Below are 19,945 nucleotides of genomic sequence, written 5' to 3'. Positions count from 1 at the left end.
GACTCCTTCGGGTAGTGATAAAGCAGGATATCAAATCCAAACTCCTCCTCTTCTAATTGGGAACCACTGCTCTAGACCAAAATGGTTGGGGACCCTGGACCTACACTCACTGGAAGGGGATTCCAGAACTTTCCCTGATATTCCTGGCGGTGCCAAGGATTGAACATGGGACAAGGTACGTGCAAAGTGCATGCTCTACAACTGAGCTATAGCCCCTAATGTTGTATTGCATGCAATCTTAAAGGCACATAACAGTAATGAAAACCGTTTCTGTGTTATACTCTTAAAAACAAATAGACTTCACTTCATTCACTCTCAGAAGTGCATGGATCTCCCAGCATATATTGTTAATAGGCTTTTGCAGTTATTTTACCTTGTTTAAAAAACTCCAAGCAGGAGCACAAGTGATTGCTTTGCTACTACAATATAGCTCTTCCTGCATTTTTGAAATGCATTTTAAGATTAGGAAAACTGTCTAGTAAACAATTACAGTCGTACTACACTCTTAATGTAGTTGCAAAACACCAGGATCTTGTTTTGAAAGATCACAAACTTCCTACGGTGCAATTTTTAATCTTTAGTTTAAAGATTATAGTGTTTAGCGGAAGCAGAAACAAGGAAATGGGTTCAAGACTTTGAGGAAAGAGAACAATGTGTTTGGAATGGTTTCACTTCCTAGCATTGGAAGGAAAAGAGGTTTTCCTGTGCTTGCAGAAACAGCAATATGCTGAAAGCCTTGTCAATAGGCTTTGCCTTGATTAATAGGTTTCCCACCAAGAATTTTCTATATGCATTTCGAAAAGCATTTTTTTTGCTTTTGGTACAAGGAGAGCCATAATTATAAGTGAACCTTTATGATTAAGCTTCACTACAATTTTTAAAACGTGTTTAGAAATAATGCCCATTAGGTTAATGAACCTAACTCTAAAATAAATATTTAAACCCTAGTTTCCCAGGTTCTAGCACAACACTTTGAATCACATCGTGTTTGATGGTCTCATTTTACAGCTATCACTTCTCTGTTTCCCAGTACTGTGGTGCTGTTAAAATTACTGGTACAACCAAGCATGGTGCTGATAACACCAAGGTTGCAGGTTTGGACAGCTGCATATATATTCCTGCATTGCAGGGGGCTGGATTAGTTGATCCTTAGGATCCCTTCCCAACTCTACAATTCTATGAAGCCAATGTTTTAATTTGCAAAAAGGCTTGTTTCAAGATCCCCAAATGCAACAGGCTAATAGACTCGATGTCCTACACCAGTAACTTCTTTCTTGCATCTCCTTCCCTCTTTTTTGTATCTCAGCCTTCGGTGAAACTCCCAAAGGTAACGTGGTACATTTCGACTGGAAGTGAAGGAAAGACACGACGATGCTACTTTAGTGGAATCTACACACACATTAAAAAACGCTTTTTAAAAGAAGTTTTGAAAAATACATTGAATTTTGCATAGCTCGCTCTCACCCTCTCGTGTCACATTTGCGTACAGCATTGCACTTTACAACACATTTAAAACGTTTTCTTGGCAGCTGTGTAGCATTAACTTTGGTTGAAGAGCCGCCCTGGAGATCTCTAGAACACCTGGAAAGGCCCTCAGCCGGGTAAAGGTTTGACTGATCACTACTAAAAGGCATCGAGATTCAAGGCTATATGTATATGTATATATATGTATATATATTGCTTTGTATATATATTGCCCTGAATTTCGATGCCAGGCGCGCCTAGCTGGCAGAGCGCGCGCCTTAAGCCAAGAGGACCCCTTTCCCGAGCCGAAAGCGGCTGCTTTCCCGCCCCCTGCGACCAATTCAGAGGTGGATGTGTCAGGTGGGTGCTCTGGGCACCCGGGAACCGTAGCACCCTCGCTAGTCTGCTCCCTTCGCCTCCCAGGGTGTCCGCGAGAGGCGCCTCTAGTCCCCACCTGGCTCTTCTCCTCGCCTTGGGCGTCTCCAAAAGGTGGCGCAGGCGGCGGCGCGCTCGGGGCCTGGCGCCAAGCCGCAGGGTTTCCGGAGGGCCGAGCCTGCGCCTTGTGGTGGCCCCTCCTTCCTTCCCTCCCTCCTCCGCTGGCTGCCGTCGCTTCGCGCTCCCCCTTCGGCGCCGGTGGAGGGGAGCTCCACACAGGAGCGGCGGCGGCGGCGGCGGCGGCTTTGGCACCGACTCCCGGGAGGCACAAGCTGCGAGGCGGCGCGCAGGCCTGGGTCGGAGAGCGCGCCACGCCGCGCCTGGCTTCGCTTCGGGGCGTCTCCGGGGCTGGAAGTGCAACGAGGACGGGGCTCCTTGGCGCGCAGTCTCCTCGCGTCGGTTTGGAGTTTTCTGCAGGCAGCAGGCATAAGAGTTTCTGGTTTCTCTCTCCCCATCCCACCCCCTTTTTTTGTGAGTGTGGCTTTCTTCCCTCTCTTGAGTGCAGGTGCCGCCTCTCTGCAGATTCCATCTCTGGAGAGAGAACCGGGCGGATGGAAGATGGGGCGAGGGTTTAGCTCAATGCGATCCTATCGGGCATGGATCTAGCTGTGCATATTGACCTGGGAGCAAATCCCATTGAGTTCCGCTCTTTATAGTCCAGCGGCCCAAATGAAAGATCGCCCCGGCACTTTTCTCCAAATGACTTATTTTCCGTTGCTGCCTGAAGCTCTGGGGCTGCCTTTGCAGGCTTTTCAGCACAACCCCTTCCTCCGTCCTCCACATTTTGGGCGACAGCTCCCATCATCCCTGATCATTAATTAGCTATGCTGGCTGGGGTGGGGCTGGTTGGAGTTGTAGTCCCAATATCTGGAAGACCCTCGGTTGGCTCCCTTGCTTTTTCCATGCTGCAGCAAAGCCTAAATCAGTGAAGCAACTGTGTCTGCTTGTAGCTGCCTTCATTTCCCTTCCCTTCCTCTGTTGTCTTCAGGTCCTTATACTTTGTAGGGCTTCCTCTCTCCCTGTTCCATATCTCTGACTGCCTGATGTTTCCGCTTGGATACTTCAACATTATTGTTATCCTTCTTGTTTGCATGGCACAGTGCAAGAGATTCCTGATCTTGGGGAGCTTTTAGTCCAAAATTTGAAACAAGGAAGGAAGCAGGCAGGAGCAATACATGTGATTGTTTAAGTTTCAAGTGTTTATGCTTGGCCAAAGGGTTCCTAACTATGTTAAGGCATGGGAACTAGGGGAATGCGCCAAAGGCTTTGTGGGAAAAAGGTGTGTTTTGAAAAGGGATGTGAATGAACTAAGAGAGGAGTCAGTACACAGGTATTCTGGGATCCAAGCAATAAGAGGCAGCAAGAGAAAAAAAGTCGGGCTGTGGAATCTGCAGCTCTTTATGTGCAGACCATATCTACTAGATCCAGATTATTCTACGGTGTTGTTTGAAAGATTCCTGCATTGCAGAAGGTTGGACTTAGATGACCATCATGGTCTCTTCCAACTCTGTGATTCTATGTTTCTGTATTCTGCATATGCTCAGAAACACTTTTCTTTATTGTTACAGGTATGAACCCTGGCACTGAAAAATACTGTGGCAATGAGCCTTGGTTAAGTCCTGTTTGAAAGCTCTGCAGCAGGCAGGGAGGCTGACAGCATCTCTCTCTCTACCTTCCCATTCCTAAGGACCCAGAGCCATTAACCACAGAGGTAAGGTTTGTCGGGTGTCTTCCAGGATAAATGGACATAGATATCAAAATCCAAGAAGATGCGGAGTTGCTGTACTTGATTATGTTTTCCATGGAGACAGAATATAATGCTAACCCTATGCATTTTGTGGCATGTTGTGGAATAGGGGTGAAGTTTTGCATTCATAAAACTTTCAGGAGAAGGAAGTTCGGTTTAAAAAAGCTCAAAAATGTCCAGATTATGGTGGAGAGAATTGCGTTAGGCAATGTAGTCGATAATAAACGGTATGCATTGAAGTCAATGTATAATTTACTCCAGAAACTACTTGTGTGGTCCTTTTTCTTCCTCTTAGCACATTTACAATGTATTAGTGGGCCATAGACACTTTTTTTGGATGAATAGCTCAGACAAACTGGTATGTATTAAATTTGGAAAGGAAAAGAGCCGCTCTGAAATTTTTAGCAGGAAAGGCATAACCGAACCTGAATACGCACTCTTCTTTAAGAGCAGAGGAATTTCGACTGCATGCTAGTGTTTCTGTCAAGGCACTAATCTCATTGTGCAGTGGCGAGATGGGTAAGATTATCCACATGTTCTCCTGAGCGTCCTCTCCATCACGGTGGAGCTGCAGGCACTGAAACAGGTCAGCCAGTAGCTAGAGCACAGAGCTTGGAAATCTCACAGTGAATTCCACTGAACGGAGGTGCAAGTGGATGTAATTGTACCACGTGGCAGTGGCCAAGACAGCCCAAGTAACTGTCCAGCTGAGCTTTTTGGGGTTGTGAAAGGGTTGTTCGGTTTGAACTTGTCTTCAGATACAGTCATACCTCATGTCACGTCCGCTTCATGTTACGTTCTTTCAGGTTACGTCCCGCAGCAACCCGGAAGTACCGGAAAGGGTTACTTCCGGGTTTTGCCGCATGCGCAGAAGCACAAAATGACGTCATGTGCATGCACAGAAGCGGCGAATCGCAACCCGCGTGTGTGCAGACGTGCCGCTGCGGGTTGCGTTCTTTTCATGTTGCAAACGGGCCTCCGGAACGGATCCCATTCGCAACCAGAGGTACCACTGTATGTATAAGGAGGTACCCTTGACCTAAGTTGTTCGGTACTTTGTGCCATAGTACAAGAACCTTATAGAATCATAGCACTGTAGAGTTGGAAGGGACCCCCAGGGTCATCTTGTCCAACCCCCTGCAATGCAGGAATCTCGACTAAATCATACATGACAGGTGGCCACCCAATCTCTGATTAAAAACCTCCAAGGAAGGAGAGTCCACCACCTCCTGAGGGAGACTGTTCCACTGTTGAACAGCTCTTACCTTCAGAAAGTTCTTCCTGATTTTTAGTTGGAGTCTCCTTTCTCGTAACTGGAAGCCATTCGAACGAGTCCTTTCCCCCCCCCCCCTCCTCGGAGCAGGAGGAAACAAGCCCTTAAGATATTAGAAGATGCCTATCATATTTCATCTCAGTCTCCTCTTCTATAGGCTAAACACACCCAGCTCCTTCAACCATTCCTCATAAGGCTTGAGTTCCAGACCCTTGATCATATGCACACATTCCAACTTGTTAATATCCTTCTTAGATCAAGGCACCCAGAACTGGACACTACTCCAGGTGTGGTCTGTCCAAGTCAGAACAAAATGGTACAAGCGGCGACCATTTTAGGCATGTCCAATTGATGCTCAACTGCTGACGCATGGGCCCTTTTTGACCCAGAAGACAGAGGAATGGGGGCAGGGTGGAGGTGTAATGGGGCGTAACAGGCTTATGCATGCTGTGCTGACACACACAGGGACCAGGAATGGAATCCCTGCTCAAAATGGTACACTCTTTGTACTATTATTTCCCTTGATCTGGACCCCATACTTCTGCTGATTCAGCCTAGATTAGCATCGCCTTCAACCTGGCCCAGTACAGTGGTACCTCGGGTTAAGAACTTAATTTGTTCTGGAGGTCTGTTCTTAACCTGAAACTGTTCTTAACCTGAAGCACCACTTAAGCTAACGGGGACTCCCGTTGCCGCTGCACCGCCAGAGCACGATTTCTGTTCTCATCCTGAAGCAAAGTTCTTAACCCGAGGTAATATTTCTGGGTTAGCGGAGTCTGTAACCTGAAGCGTATGTAACCTGAAGCGTATGTAACCCGAGGTACCACTGTATAAAAAGGTGATCATCCATGTGGATGATCATCCACCTTTATGGCTTTATGTTTCCCTATTAAATTCCCACCTTTTCTTATATGTTGCTTTAGCTATGGTATGATTATGTTCCATTTATTTGCATACATACATTTCAAAAACTACTGGGGTAGTGGAAAGTTGTTTCAGAACTGCCTCTCACCCCTTGACTTTTAAGAGGTTCTCAGGGACAGAGTTTGAACCATGAAAGCACTAAGCGCAAAATCCCATGAATTCTACATACACAAAAGGCAATGTGGCTATCTGATCAGGCATTTTCTGCCCTCCGTTTGTTTTGGTTTCCATTCTTTTCTTGGATGCAGAGGAAGCAAATCCCTCGAGAGTCCTGCACGGTTTCCTGACTTGAGTTCCCAGGCATCTCTTGGGAACAAGACTTTGCCTTCGCCTATTGGCTCCGCATCTGCGACAGCGATAAATGCTATACGAACACATGTTTATGCCGAGAGGAGAGTCTTCCATGCCAAGAGATCTATAGCTGCAAACACACATACACAGACTTCAGGTTTATGGTTGAATAGAATCAGTTAACTGAAGTCGTAGGTATGCCATTCTTAAACTGTTTTTCTGTGTGTTTGCTTTAGGTTTTTCAGATTGCCATGTTAATGCTTTTTGCGTTTGGAGTCCTACTTCAAGAAATCTTGGCCAGGACCCAAGGTGAAAGTCTTACTGATGGCAGCAACATTCCACGAGTGCCATTGTATAGCTATGGAAACATCAACTTGCCCGAAGAACATATCCCATACTTTTTGCACAATAACCAGCCCTTTGCCACAGCCTGCAAGAACGATCTTCATTGCCCATATAAAGTAAATACTCCTCTTTTTTTTACTGGAGCCTAATGCCGATTTGTTGTGTTCTTAGAATCAAAGAGGTTGAAGGTGATGATAACTGGCTTCTTTTCCAGGAACCATGATGGTGATGATTCCAGACTCCGTGTTAGGTCACTGCCTTTGTTGGGCTATCCAAAATGTCACAAAATAGTGTGCAAGCTTTCAAGTTCTCCATAACGCTTAATAAGGCTTGGAGTTAAAAAAAATGTAAGGTGCCAGAAGAGGGCGTGGGAAGAGAAAGAAATACATTTGACGGGTGCCCAAGTTATCTGTGTCTGCATCTGGTAAGAATATTAGCATGGAGTGTGCAGGGAGGTAGCATCAGTCCGAGCCAACGATCAGGGTTGACATCTGGAGGGCACCAGGTTGGAAAAGGCTGCTTTAGAGCCTTAATCTGATAGGTGCTTAAATGTGTGTTTAATTTCCTCTGTATTCTCTTTGGCTGCTGCTAACAACATACTTCTTTATCCAAGCCTACCCAGATACATAGGGACGCGGGCGGCGCTGTGGGTTAAACCACAGAGCCCAGGACTTGCCGATCAGAAGGCCGGCGGTTCGAATCCCCATGACGGGGTGAGGTCCCGTTGCTCGGTCCCTGCTCCTGCCAACCTAGCAGTTCGAAAGCACGTCAAAGTGCAAGTAGATAAATAGGTACCGCTCTGGCGGGAAGGTAAACGGCATTTCTGTGCGCTGCTCTGGTTCGCCAGAAGCAGCTTAGTCATGCTGGCCACATGACCCGGAAGCTGTACGCCGGCTCCCTTGGCCAATAAAGCAAGATGAGCGCCACAACCCCAGAGTCGGTCACGACTGGACCTAATAGTCAGGGGTCCCTTTACCTTTACCTTTTACCCAGATACATAGAATGCTGGTGTGTTTTTAATTTATTGCTGGTTTTAACTTTTAGAACGCCTTGATTGCTTTTACTGACAATCTTAACTTTTTTTAAAAAAATAGTCTTTATTGATTTAAATCACACACATATACAAAATATTTGCAAAGGATTTACAATCTCATATTGCAATTATATAAGATCATTTTGTACCAACCATACCATATTAGCAGAACTTGAGTGATACCTGTAAATAAAACACATAAGAAATATTGCTTTTGGAGTAAATAGGAACAATACTCAAGAATATGAAACTGTGCAACAAAAAGAAGGACAGTATAAACAGTACAATGAGAATGATTGTAAGACTCGTTTTGTCAGAAGTCTTTTTATTTAAGTGTTTATTAAGATGTTAATAGGAAGATTATGTACAGTGGTACCTCGGGTTAGGTACTTAATTCGTTCCGGAGGTCCGTACTTAACCTGAAACTGTTCTTAACCTGAAGCACCACTTTAGCTAATGGGGCCTCCTGCTGCCGCTGCACCGCCGGAGCACGATTTCTGTTCTCATCCTGAAGCAAAGTTCTTAACCTGAAGCACTATTTCTGGGTTAGTGGAGAAGCATATGTAACCTGAAGCATATGTAACCCGAGGTACCACCGTATCTAAATTTGTTTCTGTTCTCTTCTTTTCTCCTTCTGCAATTTCTTCTCCTTTTTCTTTCTCAATTGTTTTTCTTTCTTGACAATCTTAACTATTTTATTCTTTTCATAAACTGCTTTGAGGTTTCCTACAGTCAAGCAGTATACAGTGGTACCTCGGGTTACATATGCTTCAGGTTATATACGCTTCAGGTTACAGACTCCACTAACCCAGAAATAGTGCTTCAGGTTAAGAACTTTCCTTCAGGATGAGAACAGAAATCGTGCTCTGGCGGTGCGGCAGCAGCAGGAGGCCCCATTAGCTAAAGTGGTGCCTCAGGTTAAGAACAGTTTCAGGTTAAGTATGGACCTCCGTAACGAATTAAGTACTTAACCCGAGGTACCACTGTATAGATTTTATGAAATAAACACCTTGATTGACTTATAGTATGTCCATGTGTAGAACTGGAAGTAGGCTCAAATCTTTAGAGGTAAAAAGTACATGCAGGTTATTGGTAGATCACACGTGCATTTTTGCAAGTTTGCTCGTTCGGCAACATGGCACCAACATCCAAAGCAAAGTTGGCATTTTCCTGTGTTTCCAGAAATACTTGAAGAAATTGAAAGCCTGTTGGGGTTATGAGAAATCATGCAAGCCTGAAAACCGTTTTGGATATCCGAGATGTGATTATGCTGAGATTGGATGGTAAGCGTACATTCCATGCCCCCGTGCCTCCTGCAAACTCAAGCCCAGGCCAAGCCCAACACTCACTTCCATATAGAGACCTTCTGCTAGTATTTATTTATTTTGGCACATGAAACAAGACCCAAAGCCTCCCAATTTATATGTTGCCATTTGTTTTTCCAGAGCCACAGGTTCTGATAACATATACCAGGGATATAGTAGGGCAACATTTTAATTAATATATAGAGATAGATGGAGAGATATAGATATAGATATAGATATACATATGGGGTCATGAAGAGTCGGACGCGACTAAATGACTGATCAACAACAAATATATATATATATGTGCATAATACTTCTAACATCTCCACTACTACTACTAATAATAATAATAATTTATTATTTATACCCCGCCCATCTGGCTGGGCCTCCCCAGCCACTCTGGGCGGCTTCCATAAAAACCAAAAATACAGTAAAATATCACACGTTAAAAACTTCCCTGAACAGGGCTGCCTTAAGATGTCTTCTGAATGTCAGGTAGTTGTTTATCGCTTTGACATCTGCTGGAAGGGCGTTCCACAGGGCGGGCACCACTACCGAGAAGGCCCTCTGCCTGGTTCCCTGTAGCTTTGCTTCTCGCAATGAGGGAACCGCCAGAAGGCCCTCGGCGCTGGACCTCAGCATCCGGGCAGAACGATGGGGGTGGAGACGCTCCTTCAGGTATACTGCTGATCTATTCCCATCCCAAATGCTAAGTAGGCGCCCCTGTGCCTTCTTGCAGATCAGTTAAGTGGTACCCTTTTTGTGCATAGGCAGAATACGTTGAAGCTCACTCTTGTTCATTGTTACACTCAGTAAACCTAGCTTATAAGGTTGTGCAGTGGCATTTATTAACCCATAGACTGGGTTTATTCCCATAGTTAAGGCTTGATGTTTTCTCAAATGGACACACTTGCATTATTTCACCATGTAAGGGCTAACACCATTGAGGAGGCCCAGCATGTATTCTGGAAGCAAGCTGACTTTGGTTACGTTAAGGAGAGGATGAATGAAGTGAAGACTCACTGCAGACCTCAGGCAATGGTAAGCATGCTTGTACACATTCAGAGAAAATTGTTTCCTGATGCTATGCTCCACTTCCCCCCAATTCTTCTTAATATATATATATATATATATATATATATATGTTGCTTTTGTCATTTTCTTATAGGGAGATTCTTCACTTCAATGTTCTCGTTACCTCCAGTATTGCAGAGCAACAAATCTATACATTGATTTAAGAAACCCCAAAAGAAACCATGAGAGGTATGTACCTTACTTACATTTCAGCAGGAGAAACAGACACACTAAATATCCCTATTAACCAATTCTGCTCAACTATAAAAGACTTCTATTTTTTAAAATACTTCTCCAATAGTCATTAACAGATATATGCCAGGACTCAGAAATCTGCATAGGTTTAATCATCCAAGAATGATGTCTAGAAATCTCTTCTTCTTTTTTACTTTTTAAATAACCATTTGCTGGCCCTCATTATTGTAGAGCAGATATGGGGAACCTTGGGCTCTCCAGGTGTTGCTGAACTACAGTGCTATAGCAGGTTCTGCAAACATCTTTCTGAATTTGGAAAAACACAGTTATTTTCTAGTTGGCTGGTTTTATGCAGTACTTGCTTTAATTCATGAAGCATGCTTTTGTTCATAAGTTTGTTTCGGTTTTATGTTCATACCGTCAAAAGTGTGTCTATATACAGTCATTGTATGACCGTTACGCTTCTTTCTCGAGACCCTTAAAACATTTGCAGCTGTGTTGATTGAACTGTAGGCTGGGTGCATGTTGAAGCAACAACATCACCATTTTGGTTCACTCGAGACACTTCAGGGATCCATGCAACCCATGTTTCCAGTGTATCACATGCAGTGCAATCCTGCGCTTGCTTAGAAGTCAGTCCCACGATATTCATTGGGGGTCTTATATGGCAGTCATGGTGTTTAGAATTGTAGCCTTTGACTGCAAGCTTGTGCTCAGTGATCTGGCAGTGAGCTTCATTGAATACCACAGAGTTTAATTTTGAGTAAGCATACTCATCGTACAGAGTGACAAGTTAAAGCGTGATGATGAATCAATGCCTTGATGTACATCATTAATCAAGAGAGTGCTCACAAGGTAGTCCAGTTTAGAACTGACACTTGATTTGAAACAAAAAATTTTTTTTCTTCCAGTAGCACCTTAAAGACCAACTAAGTTGGTTCTTGGTATGAGCTTTCGTGTGCATGCACACTTCTTCAGATACACTGAAACAGAAGTTGCCAGATCCTTCTATATAGTGAGAAGGTGGGGAGGGGTATTACTCAGAAGGGTGGTGGGAATGGGTGATTGGCAGATAGCTGTGATGAGCCTGTTGACGACTCTTAACGACTGCAATAGGTCTTACAGGAAAAAGCAAGGGGTGAGAAGGTGAAAAATGGTTTTGTCATGTATAATGAGATAAGAATCCAATGTCTTTGTTCAGACCAGGTCTCTCCATGGTTTTAAGTTTGGTAATGAGTTGCAATTCAGCAACTTCTCTTTCCAGTCTATTTCTGAAATTCCTTTGTAGTAATACAGCTACTTTGAGATCTTATATAGAATGTCCTGGGAGATTGAAGTGTTCTCCTACTGGTTTCTCTGTCTTGTGATTCTTGATGTCCGATTTATGTCCGTTTATTCTTTGGCGTAAGAATTTAATTGCTCATCGTCTAACATTATTTAATTGCTCATCGTCTAACATTGTATATGCCATCAAATGCCAACAGTGTCCTTCAGCTCTCTATATTGGACAAACAGGCCAAACCTTACGCCAAAGAATAAACGGACATAAATCGGACATCAAGAATCACAAGAACTTCTGTTTCAGTGTATCTGAAGAAGTGTGCATGCACACGAAAGCTCATACCAAGAACTAACTTAGTTGGTCTTTAAGGTGCTACTGGAAGAAAAAAAATTTTTTGTTTTGACTATGGCAGACCAACACGGCTACCTATCTGTAACTTGATTTGAACTTCTGCTTAATAACGTTTCCCCTCTTTAAATAGATTCAATGAAGACTTCTTCCAGAAGGGTGAAATTGGAGGCCACTGCAATTTAGACATTCAAGCTTTCCTTGCTGAAGGGCAGCGGAAGAGCCCTTTACAGTCTTGGTAAGATTTGTAGCTGTCTGCTCTTTCTTGTTTCTCTATGATAGACATCTTTGCAGACAAGCTCAGCTCCCAGAACTGTGCTCAGTTCAGTACTCCCCTTCTCTCCCACCAGGCACACCCATCTATGGGGTCGGGGTGGAGGCCCCCCCCAATTTTCAATGCAGGGGCCAGGCCCCCTCAGTGTTCCGCAGCCAGGCGGGCCCCATTGGGCCCTCCCATGGCACTGCAGGCTCTGTTGGCCCCTCCTGTGGGCCCCATACCATCGTGAGATGCACGATGTCATGCACACTTGCCAGGCCTAGCCCCCCAGGTTGGGCAGAACCCGGTGTGCCTGTCTCCCACAACATGTCATAGCAGTAGTTAGGGGTGCAGTTGTTTTTTTAAGGAAGAAACAGGCTTCTATGATGGTGGAGCAAAGGGACAATGACTGAGGTGATGGTTATTCCAGTCTAGAATGTTAGCAACAAAAAGCAGGTCATTGTGGCTGCATTGCATTCTTTTCTATGGGAACCATTGTTGGTTTTTAACATGAAAATCCGCAAGTAATAGGGAAACCTGGGAATTGATGTGGCCTGTTTTGTATAGCCTCTATCAAGGGTGGGGAACATTTGGTCCGTCAGGTGTTGCTCCCAGGTCCACAATATCAAGTGTTATGAAAGAGGGAGAAAAACTCCCCTACTTTCTACTTTCCCCATGCCATGTGTAGTTCTTCTGTCATGTTACCTCCTGCTCATCTTACCTCTAAACTAAAAGGTCCCAAATGCTGCAGCGGTTCTTCTTAGTGGGGTTGCTCCATCCCTTAGATGATTTTGGTCGCTCTTTCCTGAACCTTTTCCAACTCTACAATATCCTTTTTGGGGCGAGGCAATCGGAACTGTACGCAGTATTCTTAATGCAGTCACATCATAAATGCCTGATGAGATCTTCAGTTTTGTTTTCAATTCCTTCCCTAACGATCCCTAGCATGGGATTTTCCTTTTTCATAGCCACCGCGCACTGAGTTAGCATCTTCACTGAGCTTTCTGCTACAACCCCTGACTTGGTCAGTCACCACCAATTCAAGTGCCATGTGTGTATTAAGATTTACAGGCCATTCACTCCGTTCAGAAACATGCTTTTGTTTTTTTTGTTTTTTTAAATAATATTTATTGCTTTTAAAGATTACAGAAAAAGAAGAAAAGAGAAAATTTAAAGACAAAAGAAGAAAGAAAAAAAAACAAAAAAGTGAAAAAACACCACAATACAATACAGTATACAAATAATATAAACCCCAACCCAATCCCATTAAACTAAACACATAGATAAATCTAAACAAAAACAGTTTAAAATACATCTCTCCTTTTCCATATTCTATCCTTCATTTCCTTGTTTCCTCGACTTCCTCACATCTCCCTTTTTGTATTCCCATTCTTCTAATTATTTCAGAAAATCCTTTCCATCTTTCTCTGTTTTTTATTGTCTTGTAGATAACATATTTTTTAACCTTATTTCCCTTTAAGACTAAATTACTTATCTATTCTTAACTTCTTCTAACATTTCTACTAAATCCATATAATAACATTCCACGATTTATCTAACAGTCATTAATTTTGCAAAATTTCTAAATATAAGCTTTAGCTTCCCAATCTTCCTCCACCCTCTCCTCCCCCTGGTTTCGGATTCTGCCAGTCCTTTCCGTCAGATCCATATAGTCCATCAACCTGGAGATCTTATGTCTGAGGCTCTTAATTCTTTTCCAAGTTCCTTCTGTGGATCTTCTTCATATTCTTTGATGCTCAGGAGCAAATCTCGGGAAAACTCCAACCAAACAGAACTTTTATTCCTTCTGAACAGCTCAGCCAAATTTCCATACTTGAAACTAAGGTCCATAGGGTATTTCAGGACGTATTTCAGGATTCCTCCAAGTCCATAGGCCCCCACAGCTTCAAGCTCCTCCAGGCCCAAACCCATGTCCCAGATGTCAGTTAATCCCTGGATGAAGGGGTCTTTCCAACTTTCGTTCTTCAGTCCAAGCCAGGGTCCCATCCTCAAGCTCTGGTTTTTGCTAAAATCAATCATGCAGGGCCTCCATTTGTAATCCTCGATTTGCCTCTGTAGAACTGAGGATCCTTCTTGAGCTACTTTAAGTTTCACAACGGCATTTTTCTCCTTTTCCTCCACCATTTGTCTTGCCAAGGTATTTTCCTGTACCAAGTCCTGAGTTATTTCTATGTTGTTGCTTGCTTTTTGATTCAAGTTAGTCACTTTCTGTTCCCGGCTGTCAATTTTGAAGATCATGTCATCTACATTTTTATGCAGCTGTTCAAGTGAATGATTTATTTTGAATAATGCAGTCACAATAACTTCTCCTATCAGCATTTTGAATAGTCCAAGGTCAATCTCTGATTCTCAGAAACTTTATCTTGCAGCTGGAGTTTACCCTGTTACACTCCTGTAACAGTTTCACATGCTCCCTCTAGAGGGAAGCAGTTTCAAATTGTATCAGTTCTTTCAGTCACAGAAACAGTTTCGATTTTCAGTTATTTTTTCCTCCCTTTAATAAACTCAAAAGAGATCAATGGAAACAGTATCTTTCTAATTTTAAGTAACTGTCAAATCCGTTCTGTCAGTGAACCTTCCCCAAACGTCATCAGGCAGACCGTCCCCAGGTTCAGAGCAGTGGTAGTTTACTTTTCCCTCTCTCCTGCAGGTTCTCCCTAGGTCCATGGCTTCTCCCCTCTTCTCCTGCTTCCAAGGGGGGTTTGATATTTTTAACCAGTGGAATTTTAATCCTTTGTCCAAAAACTTTCAGAGACTTTAGTTTGTAACGCCTTTGCTTCAGTCTATTTACAAAAGCGGAAGGTGGACTTCCTGTTTAGAGCCTCCCCGCTACTTTGCCAAATTAGAATATTTGAAGATCCAAATTTTCCAGTCTACTCACGGGTAGTTGTTTAAAGTCCAGTTGTCCACAGGAAAAAGTCAGCACTCTCCGGCAACAGCAATGCGGCTTCACTCCGTGAAAGAAGCAGTCGATTCAAAGCACCGCGCCACTCACCCCACGTCGCTCCGGATCCCCAAAACAGGGTTTCCCCGCAAGTAGGGGAGGCGCAAGAGGTGCCAGCCGAATCCCAAGTTCACAGGCTTCTCCCGCCTGTGATTTCTGTGGGTCTCCGCCTTCGCCGTGGCGGTCAGACCCTGCTTTTCACGGAGCAAGTTCCTCCCGATCGGAGGAGCTCTGCCATTGCCGGAGGCGCCAACCCGGAAGTCCAGAAACATGCTTTTGGAGCTCTTCATTGTTCTAATTACCGTGAACAATTTGCTATTGTCAGCAAACATGGCCACCTCACTGCTAACCCCAGCTCTAGATAATTTATGAACCAGTTAAAAAGCCCTTTCTCCATTTAGAGAACCACCAATTCATACCTCCTGGTACTGAAACAATACCTGATCCAGAAGAGAACCCTCTCCTCTTAGTTATCATCTTCTAGAAATATATCTTGCAGGGCTCAAGTTCCATTAGCTGAGCCCAGTACAAATGATATTATGTCATGGAGGAGACTTGCTAGGCTGTTAAATGGATCATGCTAATTGGTCTTGTACCTGCAGTCATGAATAACTTGTGTCTTTGCTGAGATGCCTTTAAAATCATGGTCAGTGCACTTGACATGAGCGTAGATATATTCAAATTAACTGGATATTGGAAACGCACGGACAGAGATATTCTCTCTCTTGGAACTTTCCCCAGCTCTTGATTTATAGATCAAAGATGCTGCTTGCTCCCGAGATCAAAGGCAGAGTTTAACCTTTTGAAGCCTTACTGAAGAAGCTTCAGTTACAATTAAAAATAATTTTAATTGTCAAACTTTGTCTAACTTCACCAGCATTGTGAAGAGAAGTCTGTGTGGTGCATTGCTAAAAATTATTGTCTTTGGATACGGGTGGTGTTTTTTTAAAAAATAATTTTTTGCAGCTTCTATTAAATGACTGTAATTACAGGTTTGCTGAGCTCCAGACATATACGGAACTGAACTCCAGGCCGATGGAAGATGGCAGTTGTGATGTTATTATTGACAAGCCAACTTATTTCATGAAGCTTGATGCAGGTACAAGCCAGTGTGGTTTTCGTATGTGCAGACCTGTACGACTCCAGGCAGTATGTCAGGATAATATGTTTGGAGGTGGTCATGTAAAGGTCATTGATATGCACAGCATTCTGCATGTATTGCATTATCTTGTAGCATGCTCCAGCAAATTGGATATTGCCCCAGCACACTTAAAGGTAAAGGGACCCCTGACCATTAGGTCCAGTCGTGGCCGACTCTGGGGTTGCGGCACTCATCTCGCTTTATTGGCCTTGGGAGCCAGCGTACAGCTTCCGGGTCATGTGACTAAGCCGCTTCTGGCAAACCAGAGCAGCGCACGGAAATGCCATTTACCGTATTTTTTGCCCTATAGGACGCACCGTCCCATAAGGCGCACCTAGTTTTTTTGGGGGGAAATAAAGGAAAAAAAATTATTTCCCCCCAGGCGAGGGGGCTGGGGCGGGGGAAGCCCGAGCTTCCCCCGACCCCAGCCCCCAGAACAGGCAACTCTCCGCAAGCCGTGGGAGCCCAGCGCCGGGCTCCCGCGCCTTGCGGAGAGCTGCGTGAAGCCTGCATTCGCCCCATAGGACGCACACACATTTCCCCTTCATTTTTGGAGGGGGAAAAGTGCGTCCTATAGGGCGAAAAATATGGTACCTTCCCGCCGGAGCGGTACCTATTTACCTACTTGCACTTTGACATGCTTTCGAACTGCAAGGTTGGCAGGAGCAGGGACCGAACAACGGGAGCTCACCCTGTTGCGGGGATTCGAACCGCCGACCTTCTGATCAGCAAGCCCTGGGCGCTGTGGTTTAACCCACAGCGCCACCTGCATCCCCCAGCACACTTAGGTTCTGGTTCGCCAGAAGCAGCTTAGTCATGCTAAGTACGCCGGCTCCCTCGGCCAGTAAAGCGAGATGAGCGCTGCAACCCCAGAGTCGGTCACGACTGGACCCAATGGTCAGGGGTCCTGTATGCCGTTTAGGAGATGCATGGTTTCATCTCTCATGGTTTTCTGTTTTAATGAAATGCAGTGTGTGTGTATGTGTTGCCAGTTTGAATTCAACAACATTATTCAGGCCTTCCCCTACTCACCCCCAACTCCATTTCACTTTTCCTGATAAAAACAACCCCATCATGGTTGTTTGCCTAATGGAGGTCTGTGGGGTAAGTGGTATTGATTTTGGTTAGAAAAAGGGTATGGCAGGGAAGGAGTAAACACTTTTCATCCAGCATCACTGGCCAGATCAGATTATTGGTAACTCTTAGTGGCTTCATTTGGTTAAAAGGAAACGCAGAGAATTTGGAGATACAATCAAGACCTGCATAAATTGGGGGGGGGGGAGTTTGGTCCATTTATGGCATCTCTTAAATTTCTGTCATGTCACCAGTTCCTTTTCTCAGAACTAAAGAGGCCCAAATTTGCAACCTTTCTTCATAGGAGAGTTGCTATATTCCCTTGATCATTTTGGTTGCCCTTCTGCATGTGCAGTCTTAGTGAGGTTTGTTTCTGGGTTTGTGGCCTAATCTTTTCATATGTTGCAGATAATTGTCTCACGCAGGTAATGTTGATATGCACACACACACATATATACTGTATCTTATGATGGATTGTTAGCAACCATGAAGATCCACAGGGATGGAAGAACAGAATAAAAACTGTTTTAATGGATTAATAGCCAGAAAAGCTCACAAAATCCAATTGGGCAAAGACTCATCCTTGCAAATAAGACTCTGAATGTGACATTCATATTCATCTTGGGTCTTATGCATTCATAGAACCAGTCTTAAATGCTAAAGATGGGCCTGGTGTAAAATTCTTCCAGTGAAATGAGGAGAAAGTATTAAGAGTACGCAGAGGTTTTGAAATGAAAAACCATGACAAGGTTCATTTTTCTTTCTTCTCTCAGGTGTTAACATGTACCACCATTTCTGTGACTTTGTCAATCTTTACATCACTCAGCACATTACCAACTCGTTCAGCACGGACGTCAACATTGTCATGTGGGATACCGTGAGTAGGATCTTCTGTTCAAAACACACTGGTGTTCATAGATGTACTGTATTCACTGTTTGATGTAAATCATGGGCAGTATTAGCAAGGAGCATAGTTACTACTACCTGTGCCAGATGGTCTGTGCATAGACTGGTATAAACCATTGTCACTAGAGAGCTGGATTAAGTGAACTATCCTTCCAACAGGGTTGTATAGGAGGGATACAGTCAGTGTTCAAAATTAGCCAGGCGCGTTTTGCACCTGGCTGTGGACCACTTTGCGACCAAGTGAAAATCCCTGGGTGCCAGGATGGCTCCTGCCATCTCCACCATCGGGGGATCATTGGATCCTGGCTGTTTCCACACACTAATACCCCGCCCTGTAGAATTCTATCAGCTTTATTTTATCTGCACCATTGGAATGAGTTTCTGGAACCAAATTGCTTTTTCTGCGCAGCAGGAGCAGGAATCACCATTAGGAAAAAGAGGTAATAATAGGCCAATATATACGTGGACAGTCCCAGGATCAAGTGGCTTTTCTTCCTTTAAGTTCTCAAAGCTCTTAAGCTACCTCAAGGTTGCTATCTGAATAGTCAGATGTTTAACTGTGAATCAACCACAGTCATTTGAAAAATAAGACTTGAGAGCCATCCTGCCCCAAAATGGCGACTAGACATTCTGTTTTGGCAACTGCAGCCTTGGTTTTAGGAGCCATTTGATGCCTAGTTTATATATCTTATACTGTGGTAACTCTGGTTACGTACTTAATTCGTTCCGGAGGTCTGTACTTAACCTGAAACTGCTCTTAACCTGAACCACCACTTTAGCTAATGGGGCCTCCTGCTGCTGCCACACGATTTCTGTTCTCATCCTGAAGCAAAGTTCTTAACCTGAGTTACTATTTCTGGGTTAGTGGAGTCTGTAACCTGAAGCGTATGTAACCTGAAGCGTATGTAACCCGAGGTACCACTGTGTATCAGCCAGAGTGGGTGGCTGCCTTCTGTCTTAGCACTTGAACGTTACTTCCTTATGGAGGCTTCTCTTTTTCCCTTTTTGGGGGTATAATTTTTATTAAGTTTTTCTATTTTACCTTTTAGAATATTCATTTAAACAACCTTAAAATATCAATGACTTCCCTTCTTCTCCTTCCATGGTTCAGTTTGCATGCCATAGATCAGGCTTCCTCTACCTCAGCCCTCCAGATGTTTTTTGGCCTACAACTCCCATGATCCTTAGCTAGCAGGACCAGTGGTCAGGGATGATGGGAATTGTAGTCTCAAAACATCTGGAGGGGCAAGGTTGAGGAAGCCTGCTATAGATCCCTGCATATTTTACATAAATTAACCATTCAGTATTCCATCCATCAAAACTTATTTACACTGTTGAATTTATCTTAACGCTGCCAACGTTTTCAAATGTACACAATTTTAACCTGTATATTCATTAAACGTTTTCCAATCTTCTTTAAATGTATATTCTTATTGTTCTCTTATTCTATAAGTTAAGGCTTCTCTTTCCACCCCCGCACCCATCTCCAGCCCCTGTTTTCAACACCACCATTTCCCTCACCCTCCCACAAAAAATAAAATCAAAATATCTCTTAGGTTGTAAATATACTACAAACAGATGCACTTCATGATTACTAGCACATCTTTCGTACCTACGGGACCGCCTCTCCTGGTATGCCCCGCGGAGGACCTTAAGGTCCACAAATATCAACACTTTGGAGGTCCCAAGCCGCAAGGTGGTTAGATTGGTCTCAACTAGGGCCAGGGCCTTTTCAGTACTGGCCCCAACTTGGTGGAATGCTCTGTCACAAGAGACCAGAGCCCTGCGGGATTTGACATCTTTCCACAGGGCCTGCAAGACGGAGCTGTTCCGCCTGGCCTTTGGTTTGGACTCAGTTTGGCCCTTGTGTTTCCCTCCCCTGATG

The 19,945-nt window shown here is 44.1% G+C and overlaps 1 protein-coding gene across 5 annotated transcripts in view; it reads left to right on the top strand.

Moving 5' to 3' along the window:
- Positions 1-2,029: 2,029 nt before the first annotated feature.
- The window catches only part of EOGT (EGF domain specific O-linked N-acetylglucosamine transferase), a 32,363-nt gene continuing 14,447 nt past the window's right edge, over positions 2,030-19,945 (top strand). For 2 of the 5 annotated variants that reach the window (XR_014544984.1, XM_083601646.1), the window contains exons 1-9: positions 2,032-2,370; positions 3,468-3,610; positions 6,371-6,595; positions 8,695-8,795; positions 9,752-9,860; positions 9,988-10,082; positions 11,852-11,956; positions 15,932-16,038; positions 17,928-18,031. Coding sequence is in view for 3 of the 5 variants with exons in the window: in XM_083601646.1 (XP_083457772.1) it covers positions 6,386-6,595; positions 8,695-8,795; positions 9,752-9,860; positions 9,988-10,082; positions 11,852-11,956; positions 15,932-16,038; positions 17,928-18,031 (831 nt within the window). In the remaining 2 variants the exon portion in view is untranslated. Of the gene's footprint in view, positions 2,371-3,467; positions 3,611-6,370; positions 6,596-8,694; positions 8,796-9,751; positions 9,861-9,987; positions 10,083-11,851; positions 11,957-15,931; positions 16,039-17,927; positions 18,032-19,945 lie in introns of all 5 variants that reach the window. The other 3 variants (XM_083601648.1, XR_014544983.1, XM_083601647.1) reach the window with 3 other exon arrangements.

The sequence above is a fragment of the Podarcis filfolensis genome (assembly GCF_964270895.1).
Source record: "Podarcis filfolensis genome assembly, chromosome: 2".
Taxonomy (NCBI): Eukaryota; Metazoa; Chordata; class Lepidosauria; order Squamata; family Lacertidae; genus Podarcis; species Podarcis filfolensis.
This window is presented reverse-complemented; position numbering and strand designations above follow the sequence as displayed.